The 22,295-nt window shown below is 32.2% G+C and overlaps 1 protein-coding gene across 1 annotated transcript in view; it reads left to right on the top strand.

The window, feature by feature from the left end:
- The window catches only part of LOC145322856 (uncharacterized), a 125,216-nt gene that overhangs the window by 82,394 nt on the left and 20,527 nt on the right, over positions 1-22,295 (top strand). Inside the window, exons 14-21 of the mRNA XM_080165181.1 lie at positions 1,295-1,344; positions 5,546-5,614; positions 9,038-9,147; positions 9,563-9,699; positions 13,333-13,410; positions 14,811-14,889; positions 18,289-18,348; positions 21,925-22,030. Of these exons, the coding sequence (XP_080021307.1) occupies positions 1,295-1,344; positions 5,546-5,614; positions 9,038-9,147; positions 9,563-9,699; positions 13,333-13,410; positions 14,811-14,889; positions 18,289-18,348; positions 21,925-22,030 (689 nt within the window). The remainder of the gene's footprint in view (positions 1-1,294; positions 1,345-5,545; positions 5,615-9,037; positions 9,148-9,562; positions 9,700-13,332; positions 13,411-14,810; positions 14,890-18,288; positions 18,349-21,924; positions 22,031-22,295) is intronic.

Here is a 22,295-nt window from a genome sequence, read left to right as displayed (position 1 = left end):
TAAGAGATATTTTATATAAAAGTATCCCTTTCATATGGAATTTACAATTTTCTACGAATTTCTTGGAAATAATCAAATTTAATTTTGAATGAAGCAAATTAAACTGATTTGTAATTACATTTCAAAGTTGGGAAGGTGTTCATGACTCTCCCTTCTTTAAAAATAGTACTTTTCGGGATCTTAAGAGACAAAAAAGGTTAAAATAACGAACCTTCACATCCCCAATCAAGTAACTTCTTCTTTAGCTGTTGAAAAGTTTAGACACTGATAGTTTGAACCATCCAATCAAGATAAAAGTACTTTTCCTCAAAGCGCAGAATCACTCCCGCCCATTCCCCTCCTTTTTTTATGCCTACCTCTGCAGGGGGTCCTAATCAAACGGGCTACCTGTACCCAAACTAAACTAACCTAACCTAAAAATTGTCAACCTCCTAACCGGAACACTGGAATTAATTTAATTAAAATTCAAAGGGTCAAATTAAACAAACATAAATGTATATTGTATAATGGCCTGGGAGTGAGGGAGTATATATTCGACTGTAAATTATAATGAATTTTCTCGTATTCATTCGAATTCGGTGGACAGGAACCGGATCTCATCCATTCGAAAAAACTATGTCTAGCATCGTATTATATCCAGCTCTTTCTACGAATATAAAAATGTACAATCAAAAGATTAAAACCAGTTTTTTTAGCCGGTGCCTTCGGCACCTCGGGACTAAAAAAACTAGTTTTAATCTCATAATTGTACATAATTGTACGTTCTTCGCGCCCCTTCCTGTCCAAACACTGTGTACACCCCTATAGTAGGTAGTGACATATTTTGGCCATTAATTTTAATTGTAAAACAATCTTAATAACTTTAACTTTAACTTTTCTGATTGTTATGTGTAGATATATAGTTTTAACTAGTACTATGGGTTTAAAAATTTAATTAAATATTCGTTAATGTATACTTAAAAGAGATTTATGACTTCAGTTAATTCAATATAGCCTTAAGATTACTTTTAAACAAGGATGACAACATCCAAAACTGTAAGTAAGCTGAGTTTCTCTAATTTTAAGATTAAACCTTATTGTATAAGGAATCTTCGTGTACAATACATATGAACTTTTAATTTCCGCATATATTAATTTGCCGCTAAAACGAACCAATCACGTTACTCCTTGCCAAAATGCTAGCATATCATTGGATGTGTTTTGACAAGGAGACATGTGATTGGTTTATTTTCGCGGCAAATAATTAATTGATAAACTGTGTGATCTCTAGAGTTTTTAATCAACTTGTATTTAGGATGTTTACCAGTTGTTGTACTGTTTACATACAAATACAGAGAGCTAAAGGTAAGAATTTATGTTCCACGTTAAACCGATTAATATCCGCTGGATTAGAACCGGTCCTCAGCCCTTCTAAAAAAATCATTTATAGCATCGTAATATAGACAATTTTCCATGAAAATTTAAAAAAAATTATAAATAAATACAAGTTTTGTTATACTGGTCCTTCGGCCTTCACTAACAAGCTGAACTGCTATGGTTCTCCTTTACTGATAGGTCTTGGGAAAGTTTATAACTATATTTTACTTTTTTTAAAAACTAAAATTTAAAGTTGGAGGGGGGGTTGTCCCCCCCCTCAAGTCCTCTAGAAGCTTCTAGAGGCATAGAAGCAGTTATATAATTTGCTGATTTAATACAAAATATTATGTAACTATTCTATATTTAAATTACAAATTAGTAAAAATGAATAGTCTTTCTTAAATATGATAATTATAAAATTTCTTAATTTTTAAATTAAGCTGAATAATATTTTAGAGACTATTGTGCCCTCTTATAGAAGCGAAGCTACTCTATAATTCAATATGTCTGTTCGTTTTTCCGTTCTTTCATAAAAATATGGGGGTAATGTGGTTTTCTCGGCTGAAATTCAAGATACTTAACCCCTTGTTTTTTACTTTTTTTTATGGTTGTCATCCTTTTTTTTATCTTGCTTTGATTGATACTCTTTACATAACAAATAGGTATTTAATCATTTAAATGCAAAAAAGTAGAAAAAATAAATGGTCAATGATTTCATGAAAATGTGAAATAAATTGATGTCAACACCATTCTTACCAAGGATTATAATATCCATGTCAGTTCAATTTTGTGATTATTTGAACAAATTATTTAAAAAATAAATGTGAGCAGCATTTATAATTGTACATGCTTCTATCATTTATCCTTACACTAGCGGCTACGCCCCCAGAGGCCTCTAGTGGCACTTTAAATGCTTTTAAAAAATAATACGTAAATAATACGTAATTGACCAAATTTATAGTGGCCTCTCATTGGTTAATTGCGTGATTACTCTGGGAGGGTGGTGGTACACTCCCCATAATAGTTTTAAACCTTCCCGGGACCTATGAGAAGCTATCCTGTGAAGGAGAACCCGATCGGTTCTGCGGTTAGCGAAATGCTTTGGTACAAAAATACAAACACATAGACATCCTGTTACTTTTTTATAAGGATATAAACCAGCAATGTTTTTTTTGTTTGCGTGATCTTTAAGATCTCGCTAACCACTAAACAAATTGAGTTTTACATTTCAGGGAAGCTTAATGTAGGTCCCTTCAGGGTTTTGTCTATAATATAAAGTTGCAAAATTAAATTGCTAATAATTTAGGTATAGAATTTATCAATGTCCACAGTTTAACAGTAATTCAAGCTCTCCGTTACGCCGTAAAGACGAACGAACGTATAGAATAGACGTACGGACATATTCAAATTGTAGCAAAGCTTCGCTGATAAAAAGATGAGTAGTCAAATTTATTTTCAGCTTTTCCTCAACAAATGCAAATTGGTGTTCCATCATTTCTGTATGATTTGGCGATTTTCCACAAAGTGACTGTTAAGCACTGATTCCCCCTCCCTGAAAATCTAATCTATAATCAAAGATTTAGTTCTACAGGGTTAGGAATATTTTTGACGCTTCGCGCCAAAGTTAATGTTTTATTTTAATCTAGTAGTTTAAAACACAAAAGAAAAAAATGCTCATTCTCACATAAACGACCCCTTAAATAGTGGATGTAAATATTCTTTTTTTATCCCCGAGGTAGTCATTTATTTCCCTGGTATCATTTTTTTCCCTGGTATCATTTTTATCCCCGAGGTAGTCATTTTTTTTCCTGAGCATGGCAACCAGTGAACAGAATCTCAGTTCTGCACCACAAGCCTCGCACGACTGAAGTTACCATGTCTATACAGTCATATTTATATAAAAATCTGTGAAAATATTTTTAGAAGATTTTTTTTTTTAAGATTTTAAATTTTTTTTGGAGATTTTAGAATTTTTATTAATTACTAAAAGAAAGTATAATAACCTCGGGGGAAAAAACGACTACTTCGGAGAAATAAATGAAAATTAAAAACTAAAATTAAACTATATTTTAGCATAAAAATTAGTTTTTGTTTAAATGAAAATTCAGTTTGGCTCAAAACTTTTGGGACTTTCATTAAGGAGTTCAAAACAGAGGTGTCCACAAATAATTTCATTCTGTATGAGTGTTAGATTGTTTATAATAATGGGGATTTTACAAAAATTCCCCGTACATTGTCTACAATGAGTTACAAGAATTTTTTTGGCTGAATATAAAAAACAGCTTATTTGCAGCAACTGTGGAACGTCAAGCAAATTTTGTTTTCAAATGCAAATTCACAACTTGTATTCTAATATTTTTATACGTGTTTTTAACAAGAGTTAAGCTTCTCTAGAGGTCATGTCAATAGTCATTTAGAAAATACGACGAATCGCCCCTTAAGAGGCGTTGCCACAAAAGGGACTATACCCATAATATTTATCTTCAATTGTTTAATCCCCATATCCTTGGTTTTACATAGTTTACTAAAGTTCTAAATTACGTAATTACATAAAATTAACAGCAACTTAAAGTCGAAATTATATTCTGCCAAAAGCACAGTATTTTTTCCCTTCTTAGGAAGAACAAGAATGATAACATTCAAAAAAAAATTAAATATACTAAGGCTTATCATATGTCTTAAAGAAACAGAGCGTGATACAAAAACAAAATATAAAAGGTTTAAAATAAACAGAGAGAGAGGGGAGCTCGGATGTAAGTTATTCTGGTCCCCAAAGTTTAATAAAATAGGGTTTCTAGATTTGCTAATAAACATTAAACATGAGACTTTTTTTCAAATAATATAAAGGTTTCAGAGTATACTTTACTGCAATAATAATAGAAAAAAATCTAATTTGAGTAAAAACTTAAAAGGAAATTTCCAAAATTAAAAAAAGTCGAAACGGACACACAGACATTAAATGTTATTAGAAGAGTAGCTACGCTTGGTAAATATGCATAAAGTTAAAGTAGGAAAGAATACAGGATATTTATTTAAACTTCGGCTGCACTGGGTTTTGTTTTGGTACGTTTTCTAATATCAATAGTGGAATAGATATAACCCCTTGTTAGTAGTGAAGCTAAAATATTTAGGAGTAGCTTCCCCTACGATAGAAATAAAGACTGACATCATTTTATTTTTATATAAGGTTTTATCATCTAGGCTACTATTTAGACGTTTTCAATTCATGCATTTTTGATTAATCTCGGGCCCAATCTTTAAGGGTTAAGGTTAGGTAAGCCCTCATAAAAGCCATCGAAAATTTTGTAATTGAAAAGGATAAATATAACAAGGTTTTAAAAAAATAATGTAGGCCTTGAAGGGGTGTATAACATTTCACCTTTAAAATGAAAGATGTTTAGATAAATGTCGTAAACACTTATTTTTATACATTATGAATGCATAATATGCAAAGCAAAACAAGGCAGGGTAGTAGATAAAGGAATGACCTTAATTCATTCTCGAAAACAATATTTGTTGAGGTTTTGAGATATCAGATGTTTCAGGGGTCAACTTTAGTATAAATTGCGTCTTTTTTATTCTGACCCCGTACGGAGTTTCATCAGATTGATATTTTTAAAGACTTTTATGTAATCGTTTTAAGCTACTTCAAGCATCAATTAAAGAATGAATAATTTTACCAATTTATTCTTAAATCTTTTTAAAGTGTCTCAAAACGTTTTGAAAAGATATATCGACTAAATATTGTATAAGTATTAAATAGTATGAATAGAATAGGTTTCAATTTTAATTAACATTTCAAAGAAACCGAATTGGTTACATTTAAGCTTAATTTATTCATGAGTCAAATATCTATCATTTTATATCTTATATATTTATCTACTAGGCCTATCTATCTATCTATCCAACTATCTATTAAGACTACCTATCTATCTGTCTATCTATCTAACCATATATGTTACCATCTATCTGTCTATCTATCTATCTATCTATCTATCTATCTATCTATCTATCTATCTATCTATCTATCTATCTATCTATCTATCTATCTATCTATCTATCTATCTATCTATCTATCTATCTATCTATCTATCTATCTTTCTATCTATCTAACTATGTATCCATCTATCTATCTATCTGTCTATCTATCTGTCTATCTATCTATCTTACTATCTATCTATCTATCTAGGTTGTAAAGGCAGCTAGTCCTGTACTGCTAAGAATAATTATACTTGGAGCCTTCTTCATTTACAGCACGGTAACAAATAAAAAAAAATATTAAATAGTTTTAAAAGCTTTAGAAGCTTCTCAGCCATTAACCAAACTATCAAAAAATCTTTCAAAACAGTTCTAAAAAGTAATAATTCTGTAGTATATGTTGGACATTAGTACTGGGTTATTTTAGATTTTTAGAAAACAAAGCAATTTTTATAGAGCTTATTACATTTTTTTCTATAGTGTTTTAGTAGGGGTGGTTTTTTTTAATTTCAATTTATCTTCCATTGTCTTATCCCCAAAGATCCTTGGGTAATATAAGAGGGCTTTTAGTTATAAATCCCCAATTGCACTTTTTGTATAAACTTACTTATACTTACTTGTATACACAATTATGTAATATTAATGGATATAGGATATGTGGATAATATGACAGATTCTCGTATACACGGATAATTATCTATATATTCTACTAGCGGCTAGAGGGTACCTGAGGAAGGGGAAATTAAATTCGATAATACATTTTGTTTTATTTTAGATTTAGAAAGAAAAAGTAAAAAAAAATAGGGGGGGGGGGGTTTCTTGGGGCGATTTCTCTTTTGGGGATTGGTGGTACCCTCCCTAAAAATAGTTAAAAACCTTCCCAGGACCTATGAGAAGCTACCCTGTGAAGGAGAACCACATCGGTTCAGCGGTTAGTGAGATCCTTCGGTACAAACAAACAAACAGACATCATGTTACTTTATTATAAGGACTAGCGGCTTCGCCCCTAGCCTCTAGGGGCTTTGCCCCAAAAGGTGATAAAAAAAATTAAGGCGAAATTCGTTAAAGGACCAAGGAAATCTTCAGCAAAAAAAAAAAAAAAAAAAAAAAATGGGGGAATTTTTTTGTTTTTTGGGGGTTTGGGGTGTCCCACCCCCCAAGAAAATAGCTTAAAACCACCACAGGACCAATAGGTATATACCCTGAAGAGTAGAATCTGATCGGTTCAGTGGTTACCGAGATCTTAAGGGACAGACAGACGGACAGACAAACATCGTTCTACTTTGTATTATAGATATCCAGCTGGCTGATATGTATATCCACCCCTCTATACTCCATCCCCTTACTGACCAATAAATGAAGACCATTGTAGCAACCTAAATTAACGACAAAATTTCCCCTGTCATAATATCCACATATTCTATATCCATTGCCATAGTTTGTATTTTATAACAACATCCATCCATGCAAGGACATAGAAATAGGAGGTTTTGTTAAAAATTAGGAATAAAAAAAATCAAACAGTTAAGGTCAATTTTCTACTCACGTAGAAGTGTAGGGGGGAAGAGTTAAATAGCAGACGCCCTACCTAAAAATGACCCCTCAAATATTAGCTTGATCCAAAATGTTTTTTTTACATGTTAATTAATTTTTTGAATTATGAAAATGGTTTCATAAACAATCGATATAATCTTAAAATAAATAAGTAATCTATTTTTTTTTAGTTGTCAGACTGTTAAAAATATAGCACTTCTATGAGTTTTTGAAAGACATTTTACCTAAAAATTCGCTAAAAATTCAATGTGACTGTTCCTTTTTATAGAGAAAACGATTTTTGGTGGTTTATATTTTATGATTATTTAACTATTTCTTCAGGCATGATTTGATGACCAAACATATGATTACGCAAGCATTTTTACAAATTATGTCTGTCATATATTGTATATAAATATTTATACACATCTATAAATGGCACATATCCTTATACTAAAGTAACAGGTTGTTTGTGTGTTTGTGTATCTGTGTACCGAAGGATCTCGCTAACCGCTGCACCGATCGGGTTCTCCTTAACAGGGTAGCTTCTCATAGGTCCCAGGAAGGTTTATAACTATTTTCTTGGGGGGTGGGACACCCACAACCCCCCAAAAAAATAAAAAATCCCCCCCCCAAAAAAAAACTAAAATTAAAAATGAGGGGGGGGGGGGTTCCCCCCCCCCAAAAAAAAAAATTTCTCCCCTCCCCAAATTTTTATTTACTTTTTCTTTTAAAATCTAAAATAAGAAATTGGGATATTAAATTCGACTCTCTGCTCCTCCAGTGCCCCTAGAGGCCTCTCGGGGGCGTAGCCGCTAGTATATCTATAAATATGTATTTATCTATTTAGTTATCTATCAATCAATCTATCCATTTATCTATCAATTAAACTATTTAATTTCTATTCACCCTTTCAATATCTATTTATTTATAAATCTGTTTATTTATTTATTTGTTCATTTATCTATCTACAAGTTCAGTTACCAATTTATTTATCTATTTGTTAATTCATTTATTTCTTTACTTGTCCGAACAAGTTAACATGCACCCTACGAATTAATTTATTTGTCTATTTATTAATTTATCTATCTTTTCATTTATTTATCTATCTATATATTTTGTTGTATCTGTGGTATCCGCCGAGGATAAATGGCAGACACCGGAGTTCAAGTAGATTACGGCAGTGTGACAGACGTGGACACCTTACTATAGAGAAGCTACGCTTCTCTAGCATTCACTAGATAATAATCAACATCTATTTCAGTTGTCACTTTATTGAAGGTTTAAAGGATACTAAAGCTATATACAACAAACAATAACTACATGGATAGGAGTAAATAATCATAACATCAAAGCATTATAATACATATACAATAGTCAGTTTGGGCAATAATGATCCCCCATCCCTGGAAAGGGTGGGGAGAATTAAGAATACAGTTAACCATAATAAACATGACAGATTCAATCATTAATTTTAAGCATAGGGAGGGGGTCGTCAGACCCCTTCCCCAGGACTCGGGGGAGGGCCATTGACCCTCCACCGAACCCTAGTTCAGGGGTGCCATAGGCATGGCTCACGGTTGCCGAATACCACATATCCACGGCCTAACATGCTAAAGTATCCCTACGAATTTATCAATTTATCTTTATGTGAATTTATTTACCATTTATTTAATCCTTATCTGTTAATTTACGTGCTCATTTATCGTATTCTATTCATTTATCTATATATTTATTTATTTCTAGACAATTGTATTGTATCCACGTCCTAACATGCTACCGTGTACTCTACGAATTTATTCATTTATTTATCAATCTTTTCATTTATTGATTTATCTATATATTTATTTCTAGACAATTGTATTGTATCCATGTCCTAACATGTACTCTACGAATTTATTCATTTATTTATCAATCTTTTCATTTATTTATTTATCTATATATTTATTTCTAGACAATTGTATTGTATCCAAGGCCGAACACGCTAACGTGTACTCTACGAATTTATTCATTTATTTATCAATCTTTTCATTTATTGATTTATCTATATATTTATTTCTAGACAATCGTATTGTATCCACGGCCTAACATGCTAACGTGTACTCTACGAATTTATTCATTAATTTATCAATCTTTTTATTTATTTATTTATCTATATATTTATTTCTAGACAATTGTGTTGTATCCACGGCCTAATATGCTGACGTGTACTTTACGAATTTGGCTTCGTGAAATTGGTTTTGCTCTCTCTTATGGAGCTCTTATGCTGAAAACTTGGAGGTACACTTTTTTAGAAGCCAAGTTAGAAAGTTAAAATTGTCCTATTGACTTCAGATTTCGTATCATGATTCTTGTACCAGTCTATTACAAATTCCAGAAAGTATGTATGTTCATTTCAAACATGACTATTGTTTTTTAGTCTTTTTTACAACAATTTTATTAATTTGGTTTTTTAAATGAGGTCATCAACGATTAGGTACAATTTTTTTAGCGAATCTTCATTATAATCAAGTCATGGTAATTTTTACAAAAGTACAAAAATGTCTTTAGATCAGAAGCTCTTGAAATGAAAATATTATATTTAAAACTCATTAACTATGCATGAAATCTGCAAATCCACATCATTTAATAGCTATTGTAGCACCAATTATTTAGAGTTTACAATCATAAATAATAATTTCTTTTTTTATTTTAGAATATCGGTAATTTTCCGGGTGAGGTCGGCAAAGGCGGTAAAAATCACCGATATGGATCTGATTAAAAGATTGGGAATCATCGTAGGAATATTTGTCCTGCTACTTCTCATTAGAACCCTAGTCTCTCCACCGAAAGGTAAGTTTTAATTATGTTGTTGGTGTTTTCCCCAAAAGTTCCCAGTCGAACACAGAACCCCACCCCCCTCCCTCTTTTTTTAGATTAATTTAAAATAAGGGAGTTATTCTCGTGTTTTTGGTAGCTGGACAAAGTGTATAAAAAATCAGCCTTGTTACGTCATAAAAATGAGGAATTATCCATCTCTTTTTAAGGGGTTTTCTTTGCCACTTCTCCTCCCATCTTACTTATTTTTATGACGTCACGTGTCTGATTTTTGATTGACTTTGCCCCCCTACGCATTTTACTTTAGACTAGGTTAGGTTAGGTTATAGTGGGTACAGGGTTAAGAGACCGCCCTTATAGTCCCCGCATAGATTTTATTTTTTTAAAGCAAGGGGGGTTTCTGTTCTCGCCAGGCACTTTGAGGAAAAGAACCAAAGTTTCATAACTTAGCATGACGTCAAATTAATAAGGAGGCATAAAGTTTTAAATAACTTTTACCATCTTTAGGTCATTAAGTAGTGTGTTTTTTGTCATCTAAAATTTCATGAATATCTTGTCTCTTGCACCTCTTCACCTTCCCCCCTCACACCAAATAAACAAGGATGATAACATCCATAAAAGCGAAGCCCTGAAACGGTAGGACAAACGGACATTAACACTTGTATAGTGTCAAAACTGAAAAATCAGAATATAAATGAATAAGAGTCAAAGCAAAATTGTGAGTAAATTTGTAAAAAATTATTGATACAGGATAATGTTTATGGACATACTTACATTTTTAGGACTTAATTATAGAGTTGCTTTGCTTATAATATTGTCCTTTGTTGCAAAGACGTCCAAGCTTTTTTTTTGGGGGGGGGGCGGGTAAAATTTTTATAAGGGGGGGTTAATTGGCTTTTTTTTGGGGGGGGGTAAAATTTCGCGCGCCGGAAATTTTTTTTACCCCCTTCAAAATTTTTACCCCGGGGGTAAAATTTGCTTGGGAGGGTAATTACCCCCCCCTGAAATCTGTTGGCAGGGGTAAATTTTGTTTCCCCCCCCAAAATTTTTACCCCGGGGGTAATTTAAATTTTATCATATATGTAGTTTTAAAAATGCGCGCGAAGCGCGCAGAAAATTTTTTTGTTAGATGGTTGGGGGTGCCTACGGCACCCCCAGGGTAGGGGTAAATTTTAAATGGGGGGGGGGGGGAGTAAAATGAAAAAAATTTCGGAATCGCTTACGGCACCCCCAAATTCGTTTGGGGGGGGGGGGGGGGGGTAATCGCCCCATTATCCCCCCCCTTGGACGTCTATGCTTTGTTGTCCTAGGAATCAGTATACCAAAAATCAAAACAATCGAATGATTAGATCACATTAAATTTAGTTGTTAAAAATGTAAAAAATCAACATGTTTAAAACGGACGTACGGACATTCTGGTAACAATTATAGAGTTGCTACGCTTTCTAAATCGTACCTAACTACTACAGGAATCACTATGCAAAATGTGAAATCGATAGGACAATTCTAACATGCCTAAATTAATGAAAAAAGCTATCCATCGCAGACGTACGGACGGACCGACCCTAATTATAGAAAGCTTCGCTTTTAAAAATTATATATATTTTTTTGTGGGCGAGGTAACATCTTGCGATGGATGTAAAAAAGTATAAAGTTCCAATTTAATAGTATTATTCTACTTGTTGGAGGCAAAACACAAAATAAATCTTGCAAAAAATAACCTATTTTTCTTGTCAGTATATATGTATAACTACGTACTATTTAGCCAGTGAAAAAATACATTCAATTAAAGGAAAAACATGAAGAAACAAGGATGACAACATTCATAAACAGCGAATCCAAAAAAATGATAAATGGACAAACAGATAAAGTGGGTTATACAGCAGATATTCAGTGGTAACAAAAAAAGAAGAAAATCCCAATTCCTTAATAAAACATTAATATTTATGTATCTATAATACAAAGAAGAATGATGTCTGTCCGTCCGTCTGTCCCTTAAGATCTCGGCAACAACTGAACCGACGGATTCTACTTTTCAGGGAATATACCTACTGGTCCTGTGGTGGTTTTAGGCTATTTTCTTGGGGGGTGGGACACCCCCAACCCCACAAAAAATAAAAAAAACTTAATTTTTTTAATTATTTAAAATTAGTGGTGGTGTAAAGGCTTCTCATAAGGTACTTGATTTTTTAAAAATTATTTAAAATTAGTTGGGGCATCTCCAGAGGTACTTAATTTTTTTTCTTTAGTTACCTTTTGGGTAAAGCCCCTAGAGGCTAGGGGCGAAGCCGCTATTGTCTTTTAAAGCATGACCGACGGACCATTTCTAGAGGGAACATTACAGTAAAAAACTAGAGGGGGAAGGGTTTAAATAACTATATGTCCCCATCCCAAGGACCTTGTGCCGACTCTAAATTAGGTCTTTGAAAATCAACCAATAGTGGCTAGAATATGAAGCCAAGAAGAAAAAATAATTTGCTAGCAGACGAAAAAGGTCCTTGGAAAAGGGGGGGGGGGGTGAGGGCATGTTGTTATCTATATGTACCTATTTACTATAGATCTGTTGATGGAACAATCACACAAAATTTTTCTAGTGTTACGGACATACTGACGGTCGGACGAACATGCAAAGTGAATTGTAGAATAGCCTCGCTACTAAAAATAGATTTATATGGATTAAGACAGATTTACGACTATATATAGATAAATACTGAACAAATATTTCTTTTCAACGCCAAATATAGAAATAACCTATTGACCTCACAAGCCTGTGAACAAATGTCAGACAACCATTTAAGATATAATAAAAGTATCCATATTAATAAGCAAACAAAATAAACTATTATAATTTACAGCCGATTGTCTATTCCTTTCCTCATAATAGTTATTTCTCGCATCGTACTATAAACGGCTTTACGCGGATATAGAATGTACAATTATAAGATTAAAACCAGTTTTTTTAGCTCCGAGGTGCCGAAGGCACCTGCTATAAAAAACTGGTTTTAATCTTATGATTGTACATTTTTATATTCGTAGAAAGCTAGATATAAAACGATGCTAGACAAAGTTTTTTTCGTATGGATGAGAACCGGTTCCTATTCACCGGATTCGAATGGATACGAGAAATACATATAATTTATTACTATTAAATACTTTACTGAGTTCAAACTGCTTAAAATTAACCCACAAAAAAATTCCGGTAAGGAAGGGGATATTAGGTTGTAATTATTACAAAGTTTTACAAACATATTCTCGCATTCGTTGGGATAAAACTTTTGGAACTTTAATAAATCCTGAGGTGAATTCTTAAAAAACTTTTTGGCTCAATGCCTCACTAAAATAAGTGAGGCTCGCAAAAAAATTTTGTGAAAAATCCTCCAAAATAGCATTAAAAATCTACAAAAATTTAACAAAATAAAAACCCACTTATGATTTATTTTATTTTTGTAGATTTTTTCAGGATTTTCAAAAAAAATCTAGCGAGCCATTAGTGAGGCAGTGAGACAAAAAGTTTTTTTTAAAAATATACCTTTGATTTGTTGGTATAAACAAACGGTGTCCTAACTTTTCTATAATTGGACGTACGGCTGACGACTAAAAAAAAGTATGAGCTACGCTACTTTAGATCATAATACTTCTTGTTTCTAGTTATAATTGGACGTACAGCTGATGATTTGAAAGCTTTTCTGTGTGAATCAGATTGGTGGGACCACTCGTTCACTATTCGTAAGTTTTTTTCCTTACATATTTGTACTATCACAACCATATATAAAAGTAATAGGATGTTTGTCTGTAGCTTAAGGGGCGTTTTTTTCGTGTTTTTACAGTAGCTTTTCTCCTATTTCTAGCAACTGCCCCCTAGGGGGCTCTAACCCTGCGGGGCCAATCACCTAACCCAATATAACCTTACATAACCAAAATAACCCATCAAAAGCCATTTTTAAAATACGACGAATCGCCCCTTAGGGGGCGTTGCCACGAAAGGGACTATACCCAAATTTCGCTTACCCCAGGACCGATTTGGCTCTATTTTACACTGAAGAATCTATTGGGTTCAAGAAAAGTTTATAACTATTTTGAGGAAAAGTACCAAGAATACGCCTCCAAAAAACCCACTCCCAAAAGCTTAAGAAAGTTTAACACAAATCCTATGATAGTTTTAGGCTGTTTTATTGGGTCTTCAAATGATAGTTTTAGTAAAAAACTATACGTTAGTCGCAAAGCCTTTAGTTTTATACTAAAGTAGTAGGGTATCTGTTTGTGTATCTATATTGTGCGAATTTTATTAATATACACTTTTTAGGAAGGCTTTATATTAGTCCTTGGTAGGCTTTAGTATAACATAGTATAAAATCTGTACCTTTTATACGGGAAAATGTAAACATTTAACGGGTTTCTAAAACAAATTAGGATGAATTTAATTAAAAGTTATTCGTATAAATAATTATGTAAATGTTAAGAGTTGTTAAATAAGTTTTTGTCAGTACTAATCTTGATATAGCAAAGGTTTTCTATATTTAGGGTCGGTTCGTCGGTCTATATCGTTATAATATAGAAATGTTAGAGTTTACCCATTGATTTTAAACTTTGTATGATGATTTCTTTGATAGTTAAGTACATTTGAATGCAAAACAATTTTGTTTTATATCATTATCTTATTCTTCTGATCTTTTATAATGATTCCAAAGACAACAAGGTATAGTCTGTCTTAAACTGGATCCTATATTTAAGCAATATCACAACATGTATAATTATATATACAATTTTGTTTAGACTTGTTTAATAATTTGACTTTTATAATACAAAAACAATACTAGTGTTAATGTTCGTTTGACCTACCGCCTTGTTTTCAAGCTTCTCTTTTATGAATGTTGTCATCCTTGTTTATATTTTAGTTGAACTTTTATTCCTATTATGGGGAATAAGACTGTGTATATAAGAGTGGGGGAACCTAATAATATTTATATTTTAGTTGAGTTTTTATTCCTATTATGGGGAATAAGACTGTGTATATAAGAGTGGGGGAACCTAATATTATTTATATTTTAGTTGAGTTTTTATTCCTATTATGGGGAATAAGACTGTGTATATAAGAGTGGGGGAATCTAATATTATTTATATTTTAGTTGAGTTTTTATTCCTACTATGGGGAATAAGACTGTGTATCCGAGTGAGGAAGGCTCCTTCAGAATTTAACGAGAGCAGGAAAATGAATAGTCGAAAAATAATAATAAAATACACAATATAAAACTAAAATCGTCCGTCTAGGTAATGAGTTCGAATTATAACAGGGATTAGTGATAAGACAATGGACAATAACAAATACATCCCCAGTGATGATAAACAAATTGACAGATAAAAAATTAGTTTAATAAAATCATTCCCTTTTATTTTCATAATCTAACACAAATATAAAACTTTATATATTTTAAATCTTTATTGGTAAAATTATGATATAAATAGTTCTAACAAGAACAGCTATGTTTAAAAAATGCGCAGCAAAAAAGAAGCATTCAATGATGCTAATATATGACATTGATTAAAAGTGGTTATAGATAACATATATCAACATTTATTTTAATACATTATAATGTCAACCAAATCGTGTCAAAAATGTACCATGTGACGTCATAAGAATGAGGGATTATCAATCTCTTTTTTAGGAGTTTTCTTTCCCACTTCGCTTCTCATCTCCCTCATTTTTGTGACGTCACATGGATCATTTTTGATACAATTTGGTCTTTGTTTGTCAACATATATGGTAATTTTAAAATGTAGTTGTAGTCAAAATATTTCAAATGCCTAACATTATTCTCATGACTAATAATCTTGAGATACAGCTCTATTTGTTGCATCTGTAAGACATACGTAAGCAAAGATGGACGAACAAACTTCTATTATAGAGCTGCACCGCTGCTGGTAAGAACGCTGATACTAAAGTTACAGTTAATGCCATGAATTGTCTCTGACAGAAGGATAAACTGACGGACAAACAGACGGACAAACGAACGGACAAATGAACAGACAAACAGACGGACAAACGGACGGACAAAATAATATTATAGAGCTGCTACGCTGCTGGTAAGAACGCTGATACTGGAGTTACAGTTAACGCCATCAATTGTCTCTGACAGAAGGATAAACGGACGGACAAACAGACGGGCAAACTTATATTATAAAGCTGCTACGCTACTGGTAAGAACGCTGATACTGGAGTTACAGTTAATGCTGACTATTAACTATTCTCAACTTCTCAAACTTCCGATTAAAAGATTTAGTTTTTCTTCAGAACAACGTTTTTAGTCAGCAGCACACACACACACAATCACACACATACCCACACACAAACACACACACACACACACATTCACACACACACACAAACAAACATCCAAGCAGAGCAAAAGTCAGGCACATTGACAGATATTCTGCAATTTTATTATTGTATTTATCCTGAAGTCCTGATATTAGATTAAAACAATATCTGAAATATTAACACACCCAAATCGCTACCAAAGAGTAGAAAGCAATTTGTTAGTAGACGAAAAAGGTCCCCAACAGGGGGATCCAGGTAGTTATAGATTTATTGTCCTGTTAATACGCAAGAGCAACTCGCCCAAAAATCTATAACATCTAATATTAAAAATATTTATCCTTGAAAATAGACTTTTAGCAATGTAGCTTCATTTTAAGGGCCCTAACATATTTTTCTTCCTTTTTCTCTTTCTTCCTTCCCCAAATCTTTCAATGTTTTACTGTATATTTTGCTTACAATATTTCAAAACGCTTTGGTACTTTTAGAGGTAAACGTCCTTGGTTACAATTATAAATAATCTACATTATTTTTAAACAAGGATTACAACTTTCATGAAAGCAACGTTTAAAAATCTGAAGGCAAGACAAACGAACAATAACTCTTATAGAGTGGCATTTGTTTGTCTAAACAAATTGAACATGAATTTGTTGCAATGTCGCGTGTATACAGGATACAGTAAAAAGACATACTTTCATTTTTAGGGTTTTATTAAAGTATAATATTATACCTTATTATCCAAGAAATCATTATTCTAAAAATGATTTGAATAGGATGTATGGACGTACAGACTTTCTGGTAACAAGTTTGCTATCGATAGGAGGACCGACCCTAATCATAGAAAAGGTTCGCTTATAAAAACGTGTTTGTCATTGTGAGAGAAGAAAAAAAAGCTAAGCAATTTTAAATTAGAACTATTTATATTTTTTTAGTTATAAAATTGTACTATTTCATTTTTAAATGAAAAAATATTTTAAGAGTTTATGATTTATTTCCTCGAGGTGCCTCCCCCTTTTTTAAATTTTTGGAAATAAGGGGTAGGGGCTCCTCTGCTCAACTAAGTACTTTAAGGGAAAACTATTTCAAGGAAAAAGTAAGATAATGTTGAAACATTAAAAAAGAGCTTTCATTTTATTAAAAATAGATTTATGGGAAAAAATTGATAAAAAATGAAAACATTGATGTAGTAAAATAAAATGAAACAAGATTTATTGGGATAAAATAAGGGAGAGGGAGAGCTTTAAATTAATATAAATCATGTAATAGGGATTTCACAGTGTATGATAAATTAAATTAAATTGAAATAATTGGTGGAAAAGGTTTGATTTTAAACCTATATTTTTCTATATATCCAATTGGATATTGGACTGTAAATTACACTGGTGCCCAAATTTATTCATTTGCTTACAAACATTGGTTACTTTCAATCTTGATGGTTGTTGCACTAGCAATAACGTTAACCAACAAAAAGGGTAGTTTTGTCTATCATGATTTAGGATGAACATCAATTTATCGTTCATTATCTTATCCCTTAAAACTTCAAATGATTGAAAATGTTGAATACATATACACCTACCTGTGGATGAAATTAACTTATCTGTAGGTCCATTTTTACTTTTATTTATTTAGAGCGCAGCTTTTTTATAACTAGCATATTGGATATAACAAATAAGAAAGAATACTAGTTTCCAGAGCAATTTTTTTTTTGTAGGGGGAAGGGGGTTGGTGGTGATTTAATCTTTTTTCTTTAAATGGACTTAAAACTACACTGTACTAATTAGAAGTTTTCTGCAATGTTTGATTTATAAAATAAAATAACACTCAGACACACTAGTGTAGAGGTTTTTTCTCCGTGTTAATTTACGATGCTCTTGACATAGTTGTTCTTGTTTATATTAAAAGCCTTTTAGACGGTTTCCTATGCGAACACAGAAACCAATACAATCCCTCCCTCTAGCCCCTTATTTTGTTTGAAATAAATTAAAGATAATGAGAGGTTTTTTTTATTACTTTAGGTCAGGTTGGATTAGGTTAGGTTATATTAGGTACTGGGTAGCCCCGCATGGTTAGAGCTTACCATAGGAGTTAGGCATATTGAAAAAAATAACCCCCCACCATTTTAATTTGAATATATTTAAAAATAAGATGGGAATTCAGTGCTCGATAGGCATCGTTAAGGGAAACAACTTGTCTTTTAAAGTAGCCTAACCACTTTATAAGCCTCGTTTGGTCGAACGGTCGGTAATACCCTATTAAAATTAAAAGTCTATTCATTAATGATAAATTTCTAGATTCATCTCTATGACAATCTACAATGAATTTCTTCTGTCAATATTTCTAAATGTATCAATGTAAGTATTTTTACATTATTAGCACACCTACCTTATAACTATGGATTGTATGTTTGTTTTAGTGTAAAGGGAATTTTTATTTATCCAGGTTGATTTAGAATATATTTTCTCGTATTCATTCGAATCCGGTGGATAGGAACCGGTTCTTATTCATACGAAAAAACTATGTCTAGCATCGTATTATATCCAGCTTTCTACGAATATAGAAATGTACAATCATAAGATTAAAACCATTTTTTTAGCCGGTGCCTTCGGCACCTCGGGGCTAAAAAACTAGTTTTAATCTCATAATTGTACTTTCTATATCCGCGGAAAGTCGTTTATAATACGATGCGAGAAATAACTATTTCAGAATGGCTTCGAAGCCGAATAATATCCGCTAGATTAGAACCGATTCTCAGTATTACTGAAAAAACTTGTATAGCATCGTATTAAATACAATTGTCCCCGAATGTTATAATAAAGTAATAAAATGTAACCTTACAAAAATCAGCCATATAACGTCAAAATTTCTTTCCCACTTTTTCTCTCATCTATCTCATTTTTATGAAGTCACATCGCTGATTTTTGAGACACTTTGTAAAGTTACCATACAATTTGTTCCAGTTTTGGCTTCTCTGAGCCAACAAAACTGGTTAAAATCTTAGAATTTTACATTCTAATATCCGCAGAAAGTTATCTATATTAAGTTGCGATAAAAAACTATTTCTTTTATAAAAAAAAACACAAAAAAATGTTACGCATACCGTTAGAATTGTCATAAACTCTAGTTTTTGGAAATATATGTATCATAGTCATGCTATTTGTAGTATAGAAGCTAGGTTGGTAAATGTGAGAAAGTTTGAAAAGCATTAAGTAAGTTGGGATATTTTACCACGTAGCTCCTAAACTATACGACTACGTAGCACAGAAATATTTCTTAAACACCCAAAAACAAGAGATTATGATGATTCTAATGATATCCATAACATTTTTCTACTATTAACACAAGCCGCGCAATTTGAATTTAAAAAATGCACGCATTTTTGCACACTCTTTAAATTGGTCATGATCTAAAAATCTTCCAAAAATAGGTACTTTGGAAAAACTGGTTTTTAAGGCATAATTTGTTAAAAATAGCAAAATATTTTTTTCTTATACAAAATGTCCCAACCCAATAAAGAAATTAAGATATAGATTATTAATTAATCAATGGCAAGTGGGTTATATTAAGCAACACTTTTGTCATATTTAAAAAAAAACACCCTGTATATTTATTATTAACAGGCTAAAAGAAGGAAGCATAATAAATTTTCTTCTGATAAATATTACCGTCCGCGGAAACGTGAATAATCTTTTTTGTTGAATACAAAAATGTAATTAATTGAAGATTATTAAATGTGTTATATAGTTTTTGATGTTTTTACAGCTGAGATAATCTGGTATAATCTTGATTATTACCATCAACACAAATCCTTTCCAACATAATTAACACATAAACAAGGATGACAACATCCATAAGTAGCGAAGCTCAAAAATTATGAATGGATATCGGGAAAAATTACTATAAAGCAGTGTCATACAATAAACATTAATCTTGATAAAATAGGGAAATCAGGAAACCGTAAAAATCACGCAACCTTAAAAATCACAAAAATTAAAATATCTAGGAATCGATCTAGCACCGCAATTTATAGACAAATTTTAATGAAACTTGATAGAAATATGTAGAATATGAGCATATTCAATCTCTGATAATTTCAGCTGCCAATCCTGAATAGGAATAGAAAAAACCATAGAAAACCTAAAAATCTAGGAATCAGTCTAGCACCCTAATTAATAAATAAATCGCAATACAGCTTAAGGAACTTATGTAGAATGTAAATCTAAGCAATCCCTGAAAATTTCAGCCCATTATCTTAGAAAGGAGTTGAGAAAATCAAGAAAACATGAAAATCTAGGAATCGATCTAGCACCCCAAAAAACAGACAGGTGGACAAAACAATGTAAAGATTAGATGGGCATATGTTATGAGAATCTTCAGTAAAAATTTCAGCTGTCTATCTTTTATAGGAGCCGAGAAAATCACGTTTCCCTCACTTTGTCTCAGACGGACGGACAGACGGACGGACATTTCGAATTATAGAGTAGCTTCGCTATTAATAAACAACAATGCACAACGTAATCTTTCTTTAACAAGGATGACAACATCCATAAAAGCTAAGCTCTAAAACGGTGGTGCAAACGAACATTAACACTTGTAGAGTGTCAGAACTGAATAGTCAGAATATAAATCTATAAAAGTAGAATTAAAAATTTAAGTAAATTTGTTAAAAAACTGCGCTAATACAGGATAATGTTTAAGGACGTACTTACATGTTTACATTATAGAGATTCTTCGCTTTTAACATTGTAATTTTTTGTCCTAGGATTAGTATTACAAAAAAACAGATCAATCGAATAATTATATCACATTAAAATTTGATTTTAAAAAGTTAAAAATCAACATGTTTAAAATGGAAGTACGGACATTCTGTTAACGATTATAGAGTCTAAATCGTACCTAACTACTACAGGAATCACCATGCAAATTTGAAATCGATAGGCCAATTCTAACATGCCTAAATTAACGAAAAGAGCTATCCGTTACGGACTGACAGACCGATCCTAATGTTAAAAAAGCGTCGCTTTTAAAAATATATAATTAGGAAATATATCTTATTTAACCCTCGAGGAGTGAAAACGGCTTGTTACTGTTTATAACCCCTTCATGTAACTTTCAAACCCAAGGATAATATTTAATTGGGTATAAGGCAATTACAAATTTTCGCGATTAATTCAAATTTTTTGATGAGGGGGGGGGGGATAACTGTTACTCCCTTGTTAAAACTAAATATTCAATTATTAAAAAGTCATTGTGAAGCAATGAAAAGATTTTTTATACACTGTAGTATTGATAATACTTAATATAAATAAGATGTCAAGAAGATTCCTATTGACGTCATAATGAATCCGAGTCCATTTTTATAAGCATTACAAAACTATTTTAGTGAAACACTTATTTTCGTTTTTTTCCCCAATGGTCTCGTTATTTAATTTCAGAGCGATCTTTTAGCACCTAAAAATGAACTATTTTTAAGGATTAAACATTTTATCAGTATTCGAAAATACATCATAAGGCATAATAAATGCTAGTCAACCTAGATTTCTATTTAAGAATTCGTGGAAAGTTGCCTGTAATACGATGCTATATATGATTTTGAGTATGGCCTAAACTGGTTTTAATCCGGTTTCGAAGCCATACTGTAAATACTTTTACCATTGCAATACCAAAAATCAAGGATGTCCAATGGGGGGGGGATAGTTATCCCCCCCCCCCCAAAAAAAAATCAAAAGCTTGGACGTCCTTTCCTATATGATATAAAGATTACCCCTCCAAATGTATTTCTCATCTTGAAGTTTTACCCCCCCCCCCCAAATGAAAAAGCCCTCGCCAAAAATTTTTCATTCAAATGATGTGCTAAGCCCCATATGTATGTGTTTGTTTAGTGTCTAAGCCAAAACAAAAATTGAGGTACAATTGTATAATTTGTTCAGGTTTTTTCTGCAGCACCCAGCCAACCCTGATCTGTTGTACATAATATTTTTCTGTCATTGTCAGCTCACCATCACAATTCTTCTCTGTCTCATCTTTGCAAGCAAGGTAAGACTTTTTCTAATGGATAATGGATCTCATTTGTTGGTCAGTTCGTTCATCCAGTTGGAGGGGAGGGGACGGGGTAAAGAAGGTGGATGGGGGATATCGTTATTTTAGCCAGCTGTATCTCTTTATTAGATCACATCTAAATCTGGTTCAACATCCAAGTAATTGTATATTGATTCTTTTTCATTACCAAAACAATTGACATGCATACAATTTTGTGTATTTTTTGGGCGGGTTAAGTAAGTAACGAACTGAACATTTTTGA

This window comes from Acartia tonsa, chromosome 6 (assembly GCF_053477335.1).
Source record: "Acartia tonsa isolate MP-2025a chromosome 6, ASM5347733v1, whole genome shotgun sequence".
Taxonomy (NCBI): domain Eukaryota; kingdom Metazoa; phylum Arthropoda; class Copepoda; order Calanoida; family Acartiidae; genus Acartia; species Acartia tonsa.
This window is presented reverse-complemented; position numbering and strand designations above follow the sequence as displayed.